Raw genomic sequence first — 15,448 nt, 5'->3', positions numbered from 1 at the left:
TCATATCCTAAGAATTCCTGTATGCTGTAAAAATAGTCCTCTACTATGATTGATCCTAGATGATTCTAAAATTCTGTAGCTCTGTGATGTTCTTTATTAGTGTTGGGAGATAATACCATAATTTTATTCTCATGTATGTAACACCTTTGCTGCACAGTTTTTTTGAATTTGTGTTTCAACACTGTCTCCTATCACCTCCTTCAGGATTACCTACCATGCTGTGTATTGTTCTTCTGTTGACATGCCTGAAATGTGCACCATCCGGTGCCTTGTGTGCAATTTTAACATGTATGGAAATATGGGTGTGTGATTTGCATTTATTTATTTAGCATTTGGCAATACAAACTGAACTTCAACTTTAGTGTTTAAAGTTATGTGAGTGTATTTTTGTGGTGAGATGTATGCAAATATTTCATCTCCTTTATTTAATCTCATGACTCAATGCTAATAGTTTTCAGTGCATAGTCTATTAAAGGGCGCTACTGTAATGACTACGACTTTGATGTTGAGACTGGAACACATCGTGCATAGTAAATAAAAGATTTGAACAGCCATCTGAGGTGGTTTACATATGATGCTGTTGTTTATCATGTAGGAAAGTCATCATCAGATCAAAAATAATGACAAAATGATTTAGAAAAGATATGTGTGTAGTGCAAAAATTGGCTGTTGAGACTAAGTATTAAAAAGTATGAGGTCATCCACATGAGTGTTAAAAGAAATCCATTAAACTTCAGTTACATGATACATCAATCAAATCTAAAGCCCATAAATTCAGCTAAATACTGAGGATTTACAGTTACAAAAGACTTAAATTGGAATGAATACGTAGAAAATGAAGTGGGGAAGGTGAACAAAAGACTGCATTTTATCGACAGAACACTTAGAAGATGCAACAGATCTACTGAAGAAAGTGCCCACATTACACTTGTCCATCCTCTTTTGGAGTACTGCTGTGTGGTGTGGGATCCTTCCAGATAGGATTAACAGAGTACGTTGAGAAAGTTGAAAGAAGGGCAGCACATTTTGTATTATCGAGAAATAGGGGAGAGAGTGTCACGGAAATGATACAGGATTAAAACAAATAAATTTCTTGCTGTTGCAGGATCTCCTTACAAAATTTCAGTTGCCAACTTTCTCCTCTGAAAGTGAAAAATTTCATTGATGCCAATCTACATAGGGAGAAATAATCATCATAAATAATGGAAATCCGAGCTGGCACGGAAAGATACAGGTGCTCTTTTCTTCCACACGCTGTTCAAGAGTGGAATAATAGAGAATTAGAATGAAGATGGTTCGATGAATCATCTGCCAGGGACTTAAGTATGGTTTGCAGAGTAGATGAAAAACTCAGATTGGACAAATCCTTTATAGTCCACAGCTCGTGGTCTCACGGTCACGTTCTCGCTTCTTGAGCACGGGGTCCCGGGTTCAATTCCCAGTGGGGTCAGGGATATTCACATGCCTCAAGATGACTTGGTGTTTGTGTTGTCCTCATCATTTCATCATCATTCATGAAAGTGGCAGATTGGAATGAGCAAAGGTTGGAATTTGTACAGGCACTGATAACGGCGCAGTTGAGCAACCCGCAAACTAATCATCATCATCATCATCATCATCATCATCATCATCATCATCATCATCATCATAAATCCTTTATAAACATAGTTACAATGACATTTTATCAGAATGCAGAAGATTATTCATTTAGGTACGTGGGACTTCAGGACAAGATAGAAAACAGCTTTTTACATCAAAGTCAATGTAATTATGCAACCTTTTTATTTCTAAAAGGGTCTGCATGCTACTAAAGCTCAAAAATTCAGTGTCACACTATGCCAAGTTGCGCAAAAATATAGCCCCTAAATGAACCTCTATTTTCACTTGCCATATTGGTGTTATGGACATGAAAATAAAATTGACTGTAATCTTTGCCAACAAATCTAGGGCCAGTGCAAGGTGAATGCCTACTCGTAGTTACTTTTAGCTATGACCATTACCAGTGATTGATTGCCAGTCATGCAGTCAAATGATAATGGGTCTTCAGCTTATTTATGTACAATCTCCTACAATTTCCATTTTAATTGTTATACTTTTTGAGAGTCAACTGCCAGTGCTTACATCAAGCATCAGTCCACTGCAGATATTCCTGCATTTAGCTATAATTTTCTGGTGTTTCATTTTCTCTGTATAGAACAGCATCATTTATGAACAGCCTCGAAGAGCTCTGTTATCCACCAGATTGTTTCCATATATTTTGAATAGTAATAGCACTGTAAAACTCTCAAGGGTGTTCTTGAAGTTTGCTTTTACACGAGACAAGCGTTCTCCATGAACAATAATCTGTTGGGTTCTAATCATAGAGCTTGTCCAATATTCCATACGTGCATATTTTATTCATTAGATGGCATTGTGTAACTATAAAAAGTTCACCCACAGAAAATGCATTGAAAATGTGTTCCAAGTGTCATAAAAAATATATATATATTTTAGTGTCCTAGAGAGACACACAAGTGCAGAAGAAATGTGTGCAAACAAAATTACAAACACAAGTAGGCCTAAACATACAAATAGGACAGAAACCTTCTGTAAACATATACACTGATTGTCATGGGTGTGGTCTATCAAAAATTTTATGTTCTTGTAGTTAGTTATATGGACTTAACAAAATGCAAATGAGGGGCGGGGGAGGGGGGTTGCCAATGATGTTTATAGGAACGATTTCTCATTTGTCTAGTGCTGTACAAAATCTGAAGGTAGTACTGGACTCGAACAAGAACAAAAATATGATCATCATTGAAATACCACATAGATATGACCTTATAAAAGAGTCATGTGTAAATAGAGAAATTATTAAGGCCAATAAACAGTTTGAGGAGAGCTGCAAAATGTATCAAAACACTCAGTTTCTATCTGTTGACGACTTACAGAGAGACAGTTTCACAAAGCATTGAATGCACATAAATGGAAAGGTTAAGCGACTTCTCAGCTATAAAACTGGAAATGTTGACCGCAGATAGCAAAAGAATAAATCATGTGTCTAAAATAGCAGAACCAATTGTAGGGTGCCAACCACAAACAATAGCACAGCAGCAATCACCAACTGCAGCAGCTACTGCTACTTCAGCAGAACCAACACCAGTGGCAGCTAAATCAACATCAACAAAAACAAAACTATTATCAGAAGCAGCAGCAGCAATAACTGAAAAAGCAATGTCATCATCATCCCAGTCAACAGCAGCAGAGCCACAGTCACAAGTGGCAGCAGCATCCCCAGAATCATTATCGTCAGAAAAACAGGCAACAAGAGGAGAATCAACATCAGTAATGGAAAATGCTACATCAACACCATCAGAAGTAATAGAAGCCACTCATCCCCTTAAGAAGACAAGAATTTCACCTCCATGCCATCTTAAGGATCAGTCAACACTGGAAAACTCATCAAGTGGTCATATACTGAGGAAGAGGAAAGCAACTGTTCCATCCCATCTCAATGATTTTTTGCTGAAGGGCTACAGGAACACCACTGTAAGATAAATACAAGGGAAACTTAAACTGCACTATGATTTCGATAAATGAACACTGGCTTAGCAATCAGGAACTAAAATTAACTGTACCATTTGGATATGAGTTGGCAACTAGCTACTGTAGAACAGGTACTAAATGTGGTTGTGTATCTGTATATGTTAAAAATAGTGTGAACCTAATCTATGAAATTGTAGATGGAAGTGGCCTGTGCATAGAAGCAAAATTTGAAGCTGCAGCCATAATGTTGCCAAAACAAGAAATTATAATAGCTTCAATATACCACCCACCAAATCACAATGAAGACCTGTTTGTGGAGTTCCTGGAGAAACTGGTACTCTTGCTACTCAAATACATAGATTACACTAATATTTGGTGATATCAGTATAGAAATTAGTTTTAAGAATAGAAATGTTGACCACTTGCTAAATACAGTAAGATCCCTGAACTTCAGGTGGGTAAGTGACAAACCCACAAGGCAGGAAGCATGTCTAGATAACATAATATGTAATTTTCATCTAAACAAAACAGAATTTGACACAATCAAGCTATGGTTCAGACAAACTCTTTAACAGTAAAGCAACTGAAACTTTCACAGACTGCAGAAAAATTATAATACCAATTAATGAATCAAAGCTAAACAAGTTGATAAGTAAAGTGAATTTAATAATTGGGATAAAATAATAACTACTGCTGGTGCAAATGAATGGGATAAAATAATAACTACTGCTGGTGCAAATGAATCTACCACCAAATTTTTAGAACTGTTAACTGAAAATTTTGAAGCATGTTGTCCTAAAGAAAATATTGAAGCAAAATCGTTACACCAAACCACAAAATCTAAAAAGCTGGCACACCTCACATCTAAGTAAAATAAGAATCATAATGCTACTATATCATGATAGATCTAAGCACAATAAAGTATATGAAAGCGAAAAAGATTTATGGGTCTAAAATCAAGGAGCTAAGTGCAAAGTATATTATACATATATACTGAACTCAGTGAGTAAATGCAAAGCTGCATGGGAAATTATTAAAACAGAAATAAACTGCGGTGATAAAGTATACCATATAGCAATTCCACCTGCTATTCTGAATGCACATTTTGTCAGTCCTCAATCAGATAACAGCATAATGGCGGATGTGAGTAAGACAAGAGGCAATGGCAGTATTTAAAGCAAGGTTATATTGGTCAGCACAATACTCTTAAAGTCCAAATTATGCTGACATGAGCTGTGTAAGTAGTTTGTGTGTTCGTTGACTGCATTTAGCTTGTTATCACACTAGTTCCAAAGGAATTTCCACATAGTGTTTGATTTAGTCTGTGTGTCTATTAACATCTATTTGTGGTGCCAGTTAGGTCAGTTTTATTTCTTTGAAATTTCAAACTATGTACCATCATGAAGTATTCCATAAGTTACTTAGCCAATAAATTGTCTTGAACATACAGAGTGCAGAAGATGAAACATAAAATTCAATGTCAGCTCTTACAACATGAAAAGAAACTTATAAAATAGCAGATAATGTGTCATATGTTGCAGCTGATGATGGTGAGTACATATAGTCTCATATATTATCAGGTGGTAAAACATTGAAAAACGATCAGTGGTGATCTGTTCCTTCGAAAGAACAGTGCATGGGCGATCTCGGTATGCATCACAGCAGTAATCCCCTGTCTATTTTCATATAGTATTTCGCAGCTGCTGGACCTGTATGATATCTGTTCTTTCGTAGGAACAAACACCTTGCATTCATAAAAATAATGATTAGCCTGGCTGGGCTATGGTTCCTCTTTGTTCAGTGTGAATGCATGAAAGACGTCAGACCTCCTGTGGGAACCTCTGAGTAGCAAACAGGAGTTTAATGGACAGGGACTGCAGATAGGTGGCACACAGTGGGAGTGTGGATCAGCTGTGAGGTGTACCGAGATAGTCCGTGCAGTGGCGATAACGCTGTGTCTCAGATGGTGCAGTAGTTATTGCACCTGCCTAGTAAGCAGGAGATCCAGGGTTTGAACCCCAGCCCGGTACACATTTTCATTTTCACTCGTCGCCACTGATTCTGCTTAATGTCCTGCTGTAGCTGAGAGCTGTGATCCCCCTTCCATTTACACATACATTGTATTCTGTATGTAACAAAAGCATGTTGATATTGGTAACTTTCACTCATCTGATATGTGTTGTATTGCAGCATTGACTGGATTTGAGACAAAAAACAAGTTCACTATAAAGAACAGTGTTGGCCAGAAAGTATATTATGCTGTGGAGGATTCCGATTGCCTGACTCGCAATTGTTGTGGTCCTCTGAGGCCATTTGATATGAAGATACTGGATAATTTTAGAAATGAAGTGATTCATTTGAATCGTCCTTTGGCATGTGATACGTGTTGGTTTCCATGCTGTCTTCAAGTAAGTACTCCTTTGGTTACTTCATTCATAAGGTATTTAGAACTTTAATGCAGAATGAAGTGGCACATTGGTCATGAAGAACACTCATTAATCAAAAAATGTTTCAAATCCTATATGAACCATTTAGTATTTCCACGAAACACGTAAGGCAAGATTATTTAATTTATGACCTGTTGTTGCACTTGTACACATCAAAGAGTTTTAGTTCCCACAGAAGAAAATGAAACTGGTAGCATTCAGTCCCCTTCCTATTGTGGTTCAGAGTACAATGTGTTTGTATGAATGCCTCCACAGATAGGTTGCTCGTTACATGGCCAAAATGATAAATGTGTATCAACATAAATATTTTTGTACAATAACTAACACTCCACAATGTTATCAATTTCTGTTTCTATCATTCACTGTATGCTTCATTGTTTACTCTTTGCCGGCATGCTCAGATAATTTTAAAGAAATTGATTGTTTTTTGTATAATGACAGAAAAGAATAGAAGATGCACCAGGCAAGAATGCAGTGGAACTAAAAATAAAAGCGACTGTGTTTTGACAGACAATAAAGAAATTCCAAAATGAATCTTCCAGAACTGCTTGACAGATTAAAACTGTGCACCAAACCAGGCCTCAAGCCTGGAACCTGGCATTTCACTGACGACACTGTTACCAACAGACCTTACAACCTGCATCACAGCTCTCCTTATACCAGTACCTCTTTCTTACATTCCATATTTCACAGAAGTTTTTCTGCATACTTTGTGAGATGAACAGGAGTAAAGCTATGGGAGCAGGTCATGAGTTGTGTAGGGATTGGTCAGTGGGCATGAGCATTAACCACAAATATTCAAGTTCCAGGTTTGATTCCTAGTCTGACACATTGTCTTTTTAATCTGTAAAAAACTTTCATAAAGAAATTCTAAAAGACATGACAGTCATGAACCCTTCTAGAATTTCATATGACCATAGACTACTGAGATGCACTCTACAAATAGATGTACAGTGTGTCGCAGGAGGAATGGTCAGGGTTATGATGGGAATGCTCGTTTGAAGCAGTAAACTCCATATTAACATGTGTCCTATTGTGAATGGTTTCCAAAATAGAATACATCAATGTACATTTGTTTTTGGACGAGTGACATGGATGCATGTATGTGTTTTTGGCATACATGTTCAGTAACTTAGTAGATAAGAAAGCAGTAGTGTCATATCTCAATAAAGAATTTGAAACTTTCAACACAGGGCAGGAGCATGTAGAAAAACTATGTTTCAAGTTGAACAAGACCTGCTGGATAGATACGTACCCAGTAGAACAGTTCATAACGGGAGCGACCCTCCATGGTATACAATCACTGTAAAGAATCTTGTAAAGAAACAGAGACCACTGCATAATAGACAGAAAACAAAGCATAGGAGTGTAGATAGAGAGATACTGAATGAAACATGTTTTGTTGTCAAGAAGCTTTCACAGACTACCGTAGCAGAATATTGCCAAAAGATCTTTCACGAAACCCAAAGAAATTCTGGTCCTATGTGAAGGCTGTTAGTATCGCCAAAGTTAGTGTCCAATCACTTATGGACAAAACAGGAACTGAAACTGAGAGTAGCAAAGCAAAAGCTGAAATGCTTAACTCCATTTCCAAACATTACTTTACAATGGAAAACCCAGGAGTGTTGCCCCAATTTAATCTTTGTGCCACTGAAAAGATGAGTGAAATAAGTGTTTGTTTCAGTGGTGTTCTTCAAGGCCCGATAGAAACCCCATCAGGTTGTGTACTGAATTTGCAGCCGAGTTAGCCCCTCTTCCAACTATAATCTCCTGTAAATCCCCCAGACAAAAAAGTGTGCCCAGTATTTCAAAGATAGCTCAGTTCACACAAATTTACAAGAAAAGTTGTGCAAGTGATCCCCAACACTACAATCCAGTATCTTTGACACTGATTTGTTGTAGAGTCTTAGAACATATTCTGACCTCAAACATAATGAGATATCTCAAACAGAATGACCTCCCCCCTGCCAGCCAGCATGGATTCCGAAAACATCAATCGTGAGAAACCCAACTCTCACTCTTCTCACGAGTTACCAAAAGCTTTGGATCAAGGCAGTCAGGAAGAGGCTCCATTTCTTGATTTCCAAAATGCATTTGACTCAGTACCACATCAATGCTTTATGTCAAAAGCAGCGACCACATGGGGTGTTAAGCAAAATTTGTGACTAGATTGAGAATTTTTTGTTAGGAAGGATGCAGCATGTTATCTTGGATGGAGAGTCATCATCAGATGTAGAAGTAGCTTCAAGTACACCCCAGGGAAGTGTGTTGGGACCCTTGCTGTTCATTTTGTATATTAATGACCTTGCAGACAATATTAATAGTAAAATCAGGCTTTTCGCAGGTGATGCAGTTATCTATAATGAAGTATAATGTGAAAGAAGCTGCATAAATATTCAATCAGATCTTGGTAAGATTTCAAAGTGGTGCAGAGATTGGCAACTTGCTTTAAACATTCAGAAATGAAAAACTGCACACGTCACAAAACAACAAAAATGTTGTACCCTATAACTATACTATCAATTAGTCACAATTGGAATAAGCCAGCTCCTAAAAATGCCTAGGTATAACACTTTGTAGGGATATGAAATGGAATGATCACATAGGTGCAGTCACGGGGAAAGCAGGTGGTAGGCATCCATTTACTGGCAGAATACTGAGGTAATGCAGTCAGTCTAAAAAGGAGATGGCTTACAAATCACTCATGCGATTCATTCTAGAATATTGCTTAACTGTGTGGAACCCCTATGAAATAGAACTTCATCTCAGAGTAGCACTTGCAACATATATCATTAATTATTTGCTGGAGCTATTCCAATCTCTGTCTTCCTGTACAATTTTTACCCTCTACAGCTCCCTGTAGTAGTACCATGGGAGTAATTCCATGATGTCGTAACAGATGTTCTACTATCTTGTCCCTTCGTCTTGTCATTGATTGCCATATATTCATTTCCTTGCTGATTCTGTGGAGAACCTTTCTGCCTGTGCTAGTCCGCTTTTTATGTCCTCCTTGCTCCGTCCACCATTGGTTATTTTGCTGCCTAGGTAGCAGAATTCCTGAACTTCATTTACTTCATGATCACTAGTCCTGATGTTAAGTTTATGACTGTTCTCAATTTTGCTACTTCTCATTACTTTCGACAGATCCTGTAATTCTTTTTCACTTTCACTGAGGATAGCAGTGTCATCAGCAAATCATATCATTGACATCCTTTCACCCTGAATTTTAATTACACTCACTGAACCTTTCTTTTATTCCTACCATTGCTTCTATGTATATATTGTACAGTAGACTACATCCCTGTCTTACACTCTTTTCAATCCAAGCATTTTATTTTTGGTCTTCCCCTCTTCTTATTCCTTCTTGGCTCTTGTACATATTGTATGCTACCCATCTTTCCCTACAGCTTACCCTTATTTTTCTCAGAATTTCAAACATCTTCCATTTGACATTGTTTAACATTTTTTCCAAGTTGACAAAGCCTATGAACATGTCTTGGTTACTCTTTAGTCTTGCTTCCATTATCAACCACAATGTCAGAACTGCCTCTCCGGTGACTTTATTTTGCTAAAGCCAAAGTGATTGCTAACTAACACAGCCTCAATTTTCTTATCCTTTCTACAGTATATTGTTCTTGTCAGCAACTTGGATGCATGAGCTGTTAAGCTGATTGTGTGATAATTCTCACAGTTATCGGCTCGTGCAACTTTGAAATTTCATTTTGTTGCCACTTCCTCCAATGATTATAGACATTCTGATGGAATGTTATCTATTCCATCTGCCTTATTTGATCTTAAGTTTTCAAAAGACCTTTTAAATTCTGATTTCTAATAATGGATCCCCTATCTCTTCCCTGTCGACTCCTGTTTCTTCTTCTATCACGTCATCAGACAAGTCTTCCCGTCTTCCCCCATTATACAGGCCTTAAATGTACTCTCTCCACCTAACCGCCCTCTCCTCTGCATTTAACAGTGGAATTCCCATTGCCCTCTTAATGATGCCACCTGTGCTTTTAATTTCACCGCCGGCCGGAGTGGCCGAGCAGTTCTAGGCGCTACATTCTGGAACCGTGCGACTGCTACGATCACAGGTTCGAATACTGCCTCGGGATGTGTGTGATGTCCTTAGGTTAGTTAGATTTAAGTAGTTGTAAGTTCTAGGGGACTGATGACCACAGCAGTTAAGTCCCATAGTGCTCAGAGCCATTTGAACCATTTTTTATTTTTTTATTTTTTTTTTTTAATTTCACCAAAGGTTGTTTTGACTTTTCTGTATGCTGAGTCAGTCCTTCTGACAATCATTTCTTTTTCGATTTCTTCACATTTGATATGCAGCCATATCATCTTAGCCTCCATCCACTTCCTATTTATATAATTCCTAAGTGACTTGCATTCCTTTATGCTTGAATTTCCTTGAACATATTTGTATGTCCTTCTTTCTTTGATCAACTGAAGTATTTCTTCTGTTACCATGGTTTCTTCACAGTTATCTTCTTTGTACCTATGTTTTTCCTTCCAGCTTCTGTGATTGCCCTTTTAGGGATGTCCATTCCTTTTCAACCGAACTGCCTACTGAGCTATTCCTTTTCACAGTAACTATAGCCTTAGAGAACTTCAAGCATATCTCGTCTTTCCTAAGTATTTCTGTATCCTGTTTCTTTGCGCATTGATTATTTCTGACTAATCTCTTAAACTTTAGCCTACTCTTCATCATTACTAAATTTTGAACTGAGTGTATATCTGCTCCTGTGTACACATTAAATCTAATATCTGATTTTGGAAACTCTGCCTGACCATGATATCTAACTGAAATCTTCCCATGTCTTCCAGCTTTTACCAAGTATACCCCCCCCCCCCCCCCTCTTGTGATTCTTGAACAGAGTATTCACTGAAATTTATTGCAGAATTCAATTAGTCCATTTCCTCTCTCATTCCCAGTACCAGGCCCATATTCTCGCGTAACCTGTTCTTCTGTTCCTTCCTTACAACTGTGTTCCAGTCTCCCATGCCTATTACATTTTCATCTCCCTTCGCATACTGAATTATCTGTTCAGTGCCCTCCTATACTTGCTCTCTCTCTTCATCTTCAGCTTGTAACACCGGCATGTGTACCTAACTGTCATTGTCAGTGTTAGTTTGCTGTTGATTCTGACAGGGACAACCCTATCACTGAACTGCCCCACTCTCTCTCCGCCATACATTCCTATTCATAACAAATCCTACTTCTGTTGATACTGCTCTATACTCATCTGACCAGATATCCGTGACTTGACTCCATTTCATTTTACTAACCCCCCACTATATCCAGATTGAGCCTTTTCAAGATTTTCTAGCTTCCCCATCATGTTCAGAATTCTGATATTCCATGCACAGACTCATAAAATGTTATTCTTTTGTTGGTTATTCAATCTTTTTTCACATGGTCACCTTCCTCTTGGCAGTCCCTCCAGCAGTACTGAATGTGAGACTGGTCTAGAATACTTTTCCAATGGATAGATCATCATGACACTTTTTCAGATATGGGTGCACATTGTGTGTCTATAATGTAGTGGTTTCCATTGCCCTCTGCATTCTCATGCCAATGATCATTGCTAATTCTTCCACCTTTGGGGGCATTACCCACCTTAAATGCAAGAGAGTGCCCTGCACCTCTGTCTACTTCTCTGCCCTCTTTGACAGGGCCGTTGGCTGAATCAGGGCAACTTCTTATGCTCTAAGTCTTTGGCTGCCATTGCTGATGATTTTTATTCTAAATGTAAGTGGTGGTGGGGTTCGAACCTAGGACCAAGGATGTTTTGATAACTAATCAAAGATGCTACCCTTAGACCAAGGCTGCAACTAACAGGGGATAAGAAGGACAGCATGAATGGTTACAGGTTCGTTTGACCTGTGGAAGAGTTTCATAGAGATACTGAAGAATCTGAACTGGCAGACTCTCGAAGATAGACATTAACTATCTTCAGAAAACCTACTCACAAAGTTTTAGGAACTGATGATGACTTTGTGAATATACTACAACTCCCTACGTATCACTCACATAGAGACTATTGAGGACAAGATTAGACTGATTGCCGTCTCATGGGGGCATTTAACCCTTCTACTACCAGGGCTTTTTTCTCTCACTAAGTACCACTTGGGTCATATAGACCCCAAGGAATTTACGTCAGATGTATTGGCAGTATTTTAATGAACTAACATAAAAACATAAATTACAGTTGCTCAGTGTAACAGTAATAACTATAGTTTCATAGCTGTTACTTTCAAGAAATAAAAGGAAATTTAGATTGGTGTTATATCGACACCTGTGGTACTCAGTGCAAAAAAAAAACAGGCCTAAATGCTGTTGGATACATTGAACAGAGAGAGAAAAAGAGAGAGAGAGAGAGAAAGGATATCATATATTAGGAGGGGGGGGAAAGCTTTAAAAACAAGGGAAATATGATTTTCAGTGTGCTTATGGGGTCATATTGACCCCAATGGTACTCACTGCAGAAACCACGAATAAAACTTAATGTATTGTAAATATAAAAATGAACAAAACATCATTGGATATAATTGACTTAGAGGAAGAAAATTGTGTATTTTGAATAAATATATTTCCAGTGTGCTTATGGATCAGATTGACCCCAATAGTGCAAGAAGGGTTAAACAGTCACTCTTCCCATGCTTCATATGCTAATGGAATGAGAAGAAACCCTGTGACATACTCTCTGCCATGCAACTCACAGTGGTTTTGCAGAGTGCGGATGTAGATGTATATGTTAGCCCATTGAATGCACAATTATCCTTGATGTGTTCTGAGTGAAGTAGTGAGAGAGACTGAAAGAGTATAAGAGAGAAGCATCAGTTGACTGTGTTTGTACATATGCTGGGTAAAATGCCACGTATCTAAACTAATGAAGAATATGCAGATATGGTGTATTTTTGTGGCTTCTGCAGTGGTAGTGCACCTGCAGCTGTCAAAGAATACCATTGGCGTTTTCCATCAAGTTGAACATCTGATCATAGAGTTTTCCGCACATTGTGTGAAACAGATATTCTTCCATGTTCCGATTTTTCTTCTGAACATGTAGTTCAACAACCTTTGCAGGAACAGCAACACATTGTTAAAATGGTGCAGCATAGTCCTACCTGGTACATGACAATTTTCTGCATGTATGAATGTCCACAAACACACGAATGGTAAACAGTACATGCAGAAAACTTGTATCCATTTCTGATACAGTGTATCCACAATCTTCGCGTTGGTGACACCGCCACATGACTTGAATTTTGTCATTGGTTAGATGACAATCATCCTTTTCTTCCATTAATACTACTCACTAATGCAGCCACATTTACATGGAATGGAATCAACAACACACTTCATAATCGTCAGTGGGCACAGGAAAACCTACACGCTGCAATGGAAACTAATTTCCAAGTTTGTTTTTTGAACAATGATTGATGCAGCATGATCAGTAACATTTTAGAAGAGTGAATGATGGGACAGAATTACTTGGATTTTTTGGAAAATTCGTTTGTTGAACACCTTGAGAAAGTTCCTTTGGCCATGTGGACTGCAATGTACTTTCAACATGATGGTGGCCCTCAACATTGTACCCGACTTATGAGAGAACATCTCAACCACGCTTACCCAAATCACTGCATTGGTTGTGGTAGTACAATTAATTGACTACGAAGATTGCCAAACCCTATGTCATTAAATTTTTGTTTAGGGAGTTGAATGAAGTCTGAGGTGTGCAAACGAAAGGTGAATGCAGAAGATGAACAGCTTGGTCACATCATGGAGGCTTCTGCCCTCATTAGGGAACAAACAGAGGCACTCAGACAAGCAGCACAACACATTCTCCAGAGTGTGCACAAGTGCATTGAAGTTGATTGTGGGTTATTCATACATTTATTGTGAGCTGTACAACAGCTCTAATGTAGTGTGTACAATAATGCTTAGAGGTGAGTGTGTTAAAAGTATGTATTTTTCAATTGATGTTTTGTAAAATGCATGTTGCAATGTTTAGTACCTGTTGCACATGTGTAAACCTGACTACATATCGAAGAATACAGAAAATACATAACAGTGTGCATTATGTGTGTTCTGTCTCGGAAGCCATTGAGAATAGGGCATATTTCCATATTCAGTTTTCAGCTTCAGTTGATTGTTCATCTTATATCCCTGAATATTGACTACTACTCCCCCCCATGAACCATGGACCTTGCCGTTGGTGGGGAGGCTTGTGTGCCTCAGCGATACAGATGGCCGTACCTACGATACAGATGGCCGTACCGTAGGTACAACCACAATGGAGGGGTATCTGTTGAGAGGCCAGACAAACGTGTGGTTCCTGAAGAGGGGCAGCAGCCTTTTCAGTAGTTGCAAGGGCAACAGTCTGCATGATTGACTGATCTGGCCTTGTAACAATAACCAAAACGGCATTGCTGTGCTGGTACTGCGAACGGCTGAAAGCAAGGGGAAACTACGGCTGTAATTTTTCCCGAGGGCATGCAGCTTTACAGTATGATTAAATGATGATGGCGTCCTCTTGGGTAAAATATTCTGGAGGTAAAATAGTCCCCCATTCGGATCTCCGGGCGGGGACTACTCAAGAGGATGTCGTTATCAGAAGAAAGAAAACTGGCGTCCTACGGATCGGAGCGTGGAATGTCAGATCCCTTAATCGGGCAGGTAGGTTAGAAAATTTAAAAAGGGAAATGGATAGGTTAAAGTTAGATATAGTGGGAATTAGTGAAGTTCGGTGGCAGGAGGAACAAGACTTCTGGTCAGGTGACTACAGGGTTATAAACACAAAGTCAAATAAGGGTAATGCAGGAGTAGGTTTAATAATGAATAGGAAAATAGGAATGCGGGTAAGCTACTACAAACAGCATAGTGAATGCATTATTGTGGCCAAGATAGACACGAAGCCCACGCCTACTACAGTAGTACAAGTTTATATGCCAACTAGCTCTGCAGATGACGAAGAAATTGAAGAAATGTATGATGATATAAAAGAAATTATTCAGATAGTGAAGGGAGACGAAAATTTAATAGTCATGGGTGACTGGAATTCGAGTGTAGGAAAAGGGAGAGAAGGAAACGTAGTAGGTGAATATGGATTGGGGCTAAGAAATGAAAGAGGAAGCCGCCTCGTAGAATTTTGCACAGAGCACAACTTAATTATAGCTAACACTTGGTTTAAGAATCATGATAGAAGGTTGTATACATGGAAGAACCCTGGAGATACTAAAAGGTATCAGATAGATTATATAATGGTAAGACAGAGATTTAGGAACCAGGTTTTAAATTGTAAGACATTTCCAGGGGCAGATGTGGACTCTGACCACAATCTATTGGTTATGAACTGTATATTAAAACTGAAGAAACTGCAAAAAGGTGGGAATTTAAGGAGGTGGGACATGGATAAACTGACTAAACCAGAGGTTATACAGAGTTTCAGGGAGAGCATAAGGGAAGAATT

At 38.5% G+C, this 15,448-nt stretch overlaps 1 protein-coding gene across 3 annotated transcripts in view; it reads left to right on the top strand.

Moving 5' to 3' along the window:
* Window positions 1–15,448, top strand: part of LOC126161949 (phospholipid scramblase 1) — a 157,632-nt gene that overhangs the window by 84,892 nt on the left and 57,292 nt on the right. For all 3 annotated transcript variants that reach the window (XR_007534976.1, XM_049918129.1, XM_049918130.1), the window contains exon 5: window positions 5,716–5,933. Coding sequence is in view for 2 of the 3 variants with exons in the window: in XM_049918129.1 (XP_049774086.1) it covers window positions 5,716–5,933 (218 nt within the window). In the remaining variant the exon portion in view is untranslated. The remainder of the gene's footprint in view (window positions 1–5,715; window positions 5,934–15,448) is intronic.

This window comes from Schistocerca cancellata, chromosome 2, assembly GCF_023864275.1.
Source record: "Schistocerca cancellata isolate TAMUIC-IGC-003103 chromosome 2, iqSchCanc2.1, whole genome shotgun sequence".
Classification (NCBI taxonomy): domain Eukaryota; kingdom Metazoa; phylum Arthropoda; class Insecta; order Orthoptera; family Acrididae; genus Schistocerca; species Schistocerca cancellata.
This window is presented reverse-complemented; position numbering and strand designations above follow the sequence as displayed.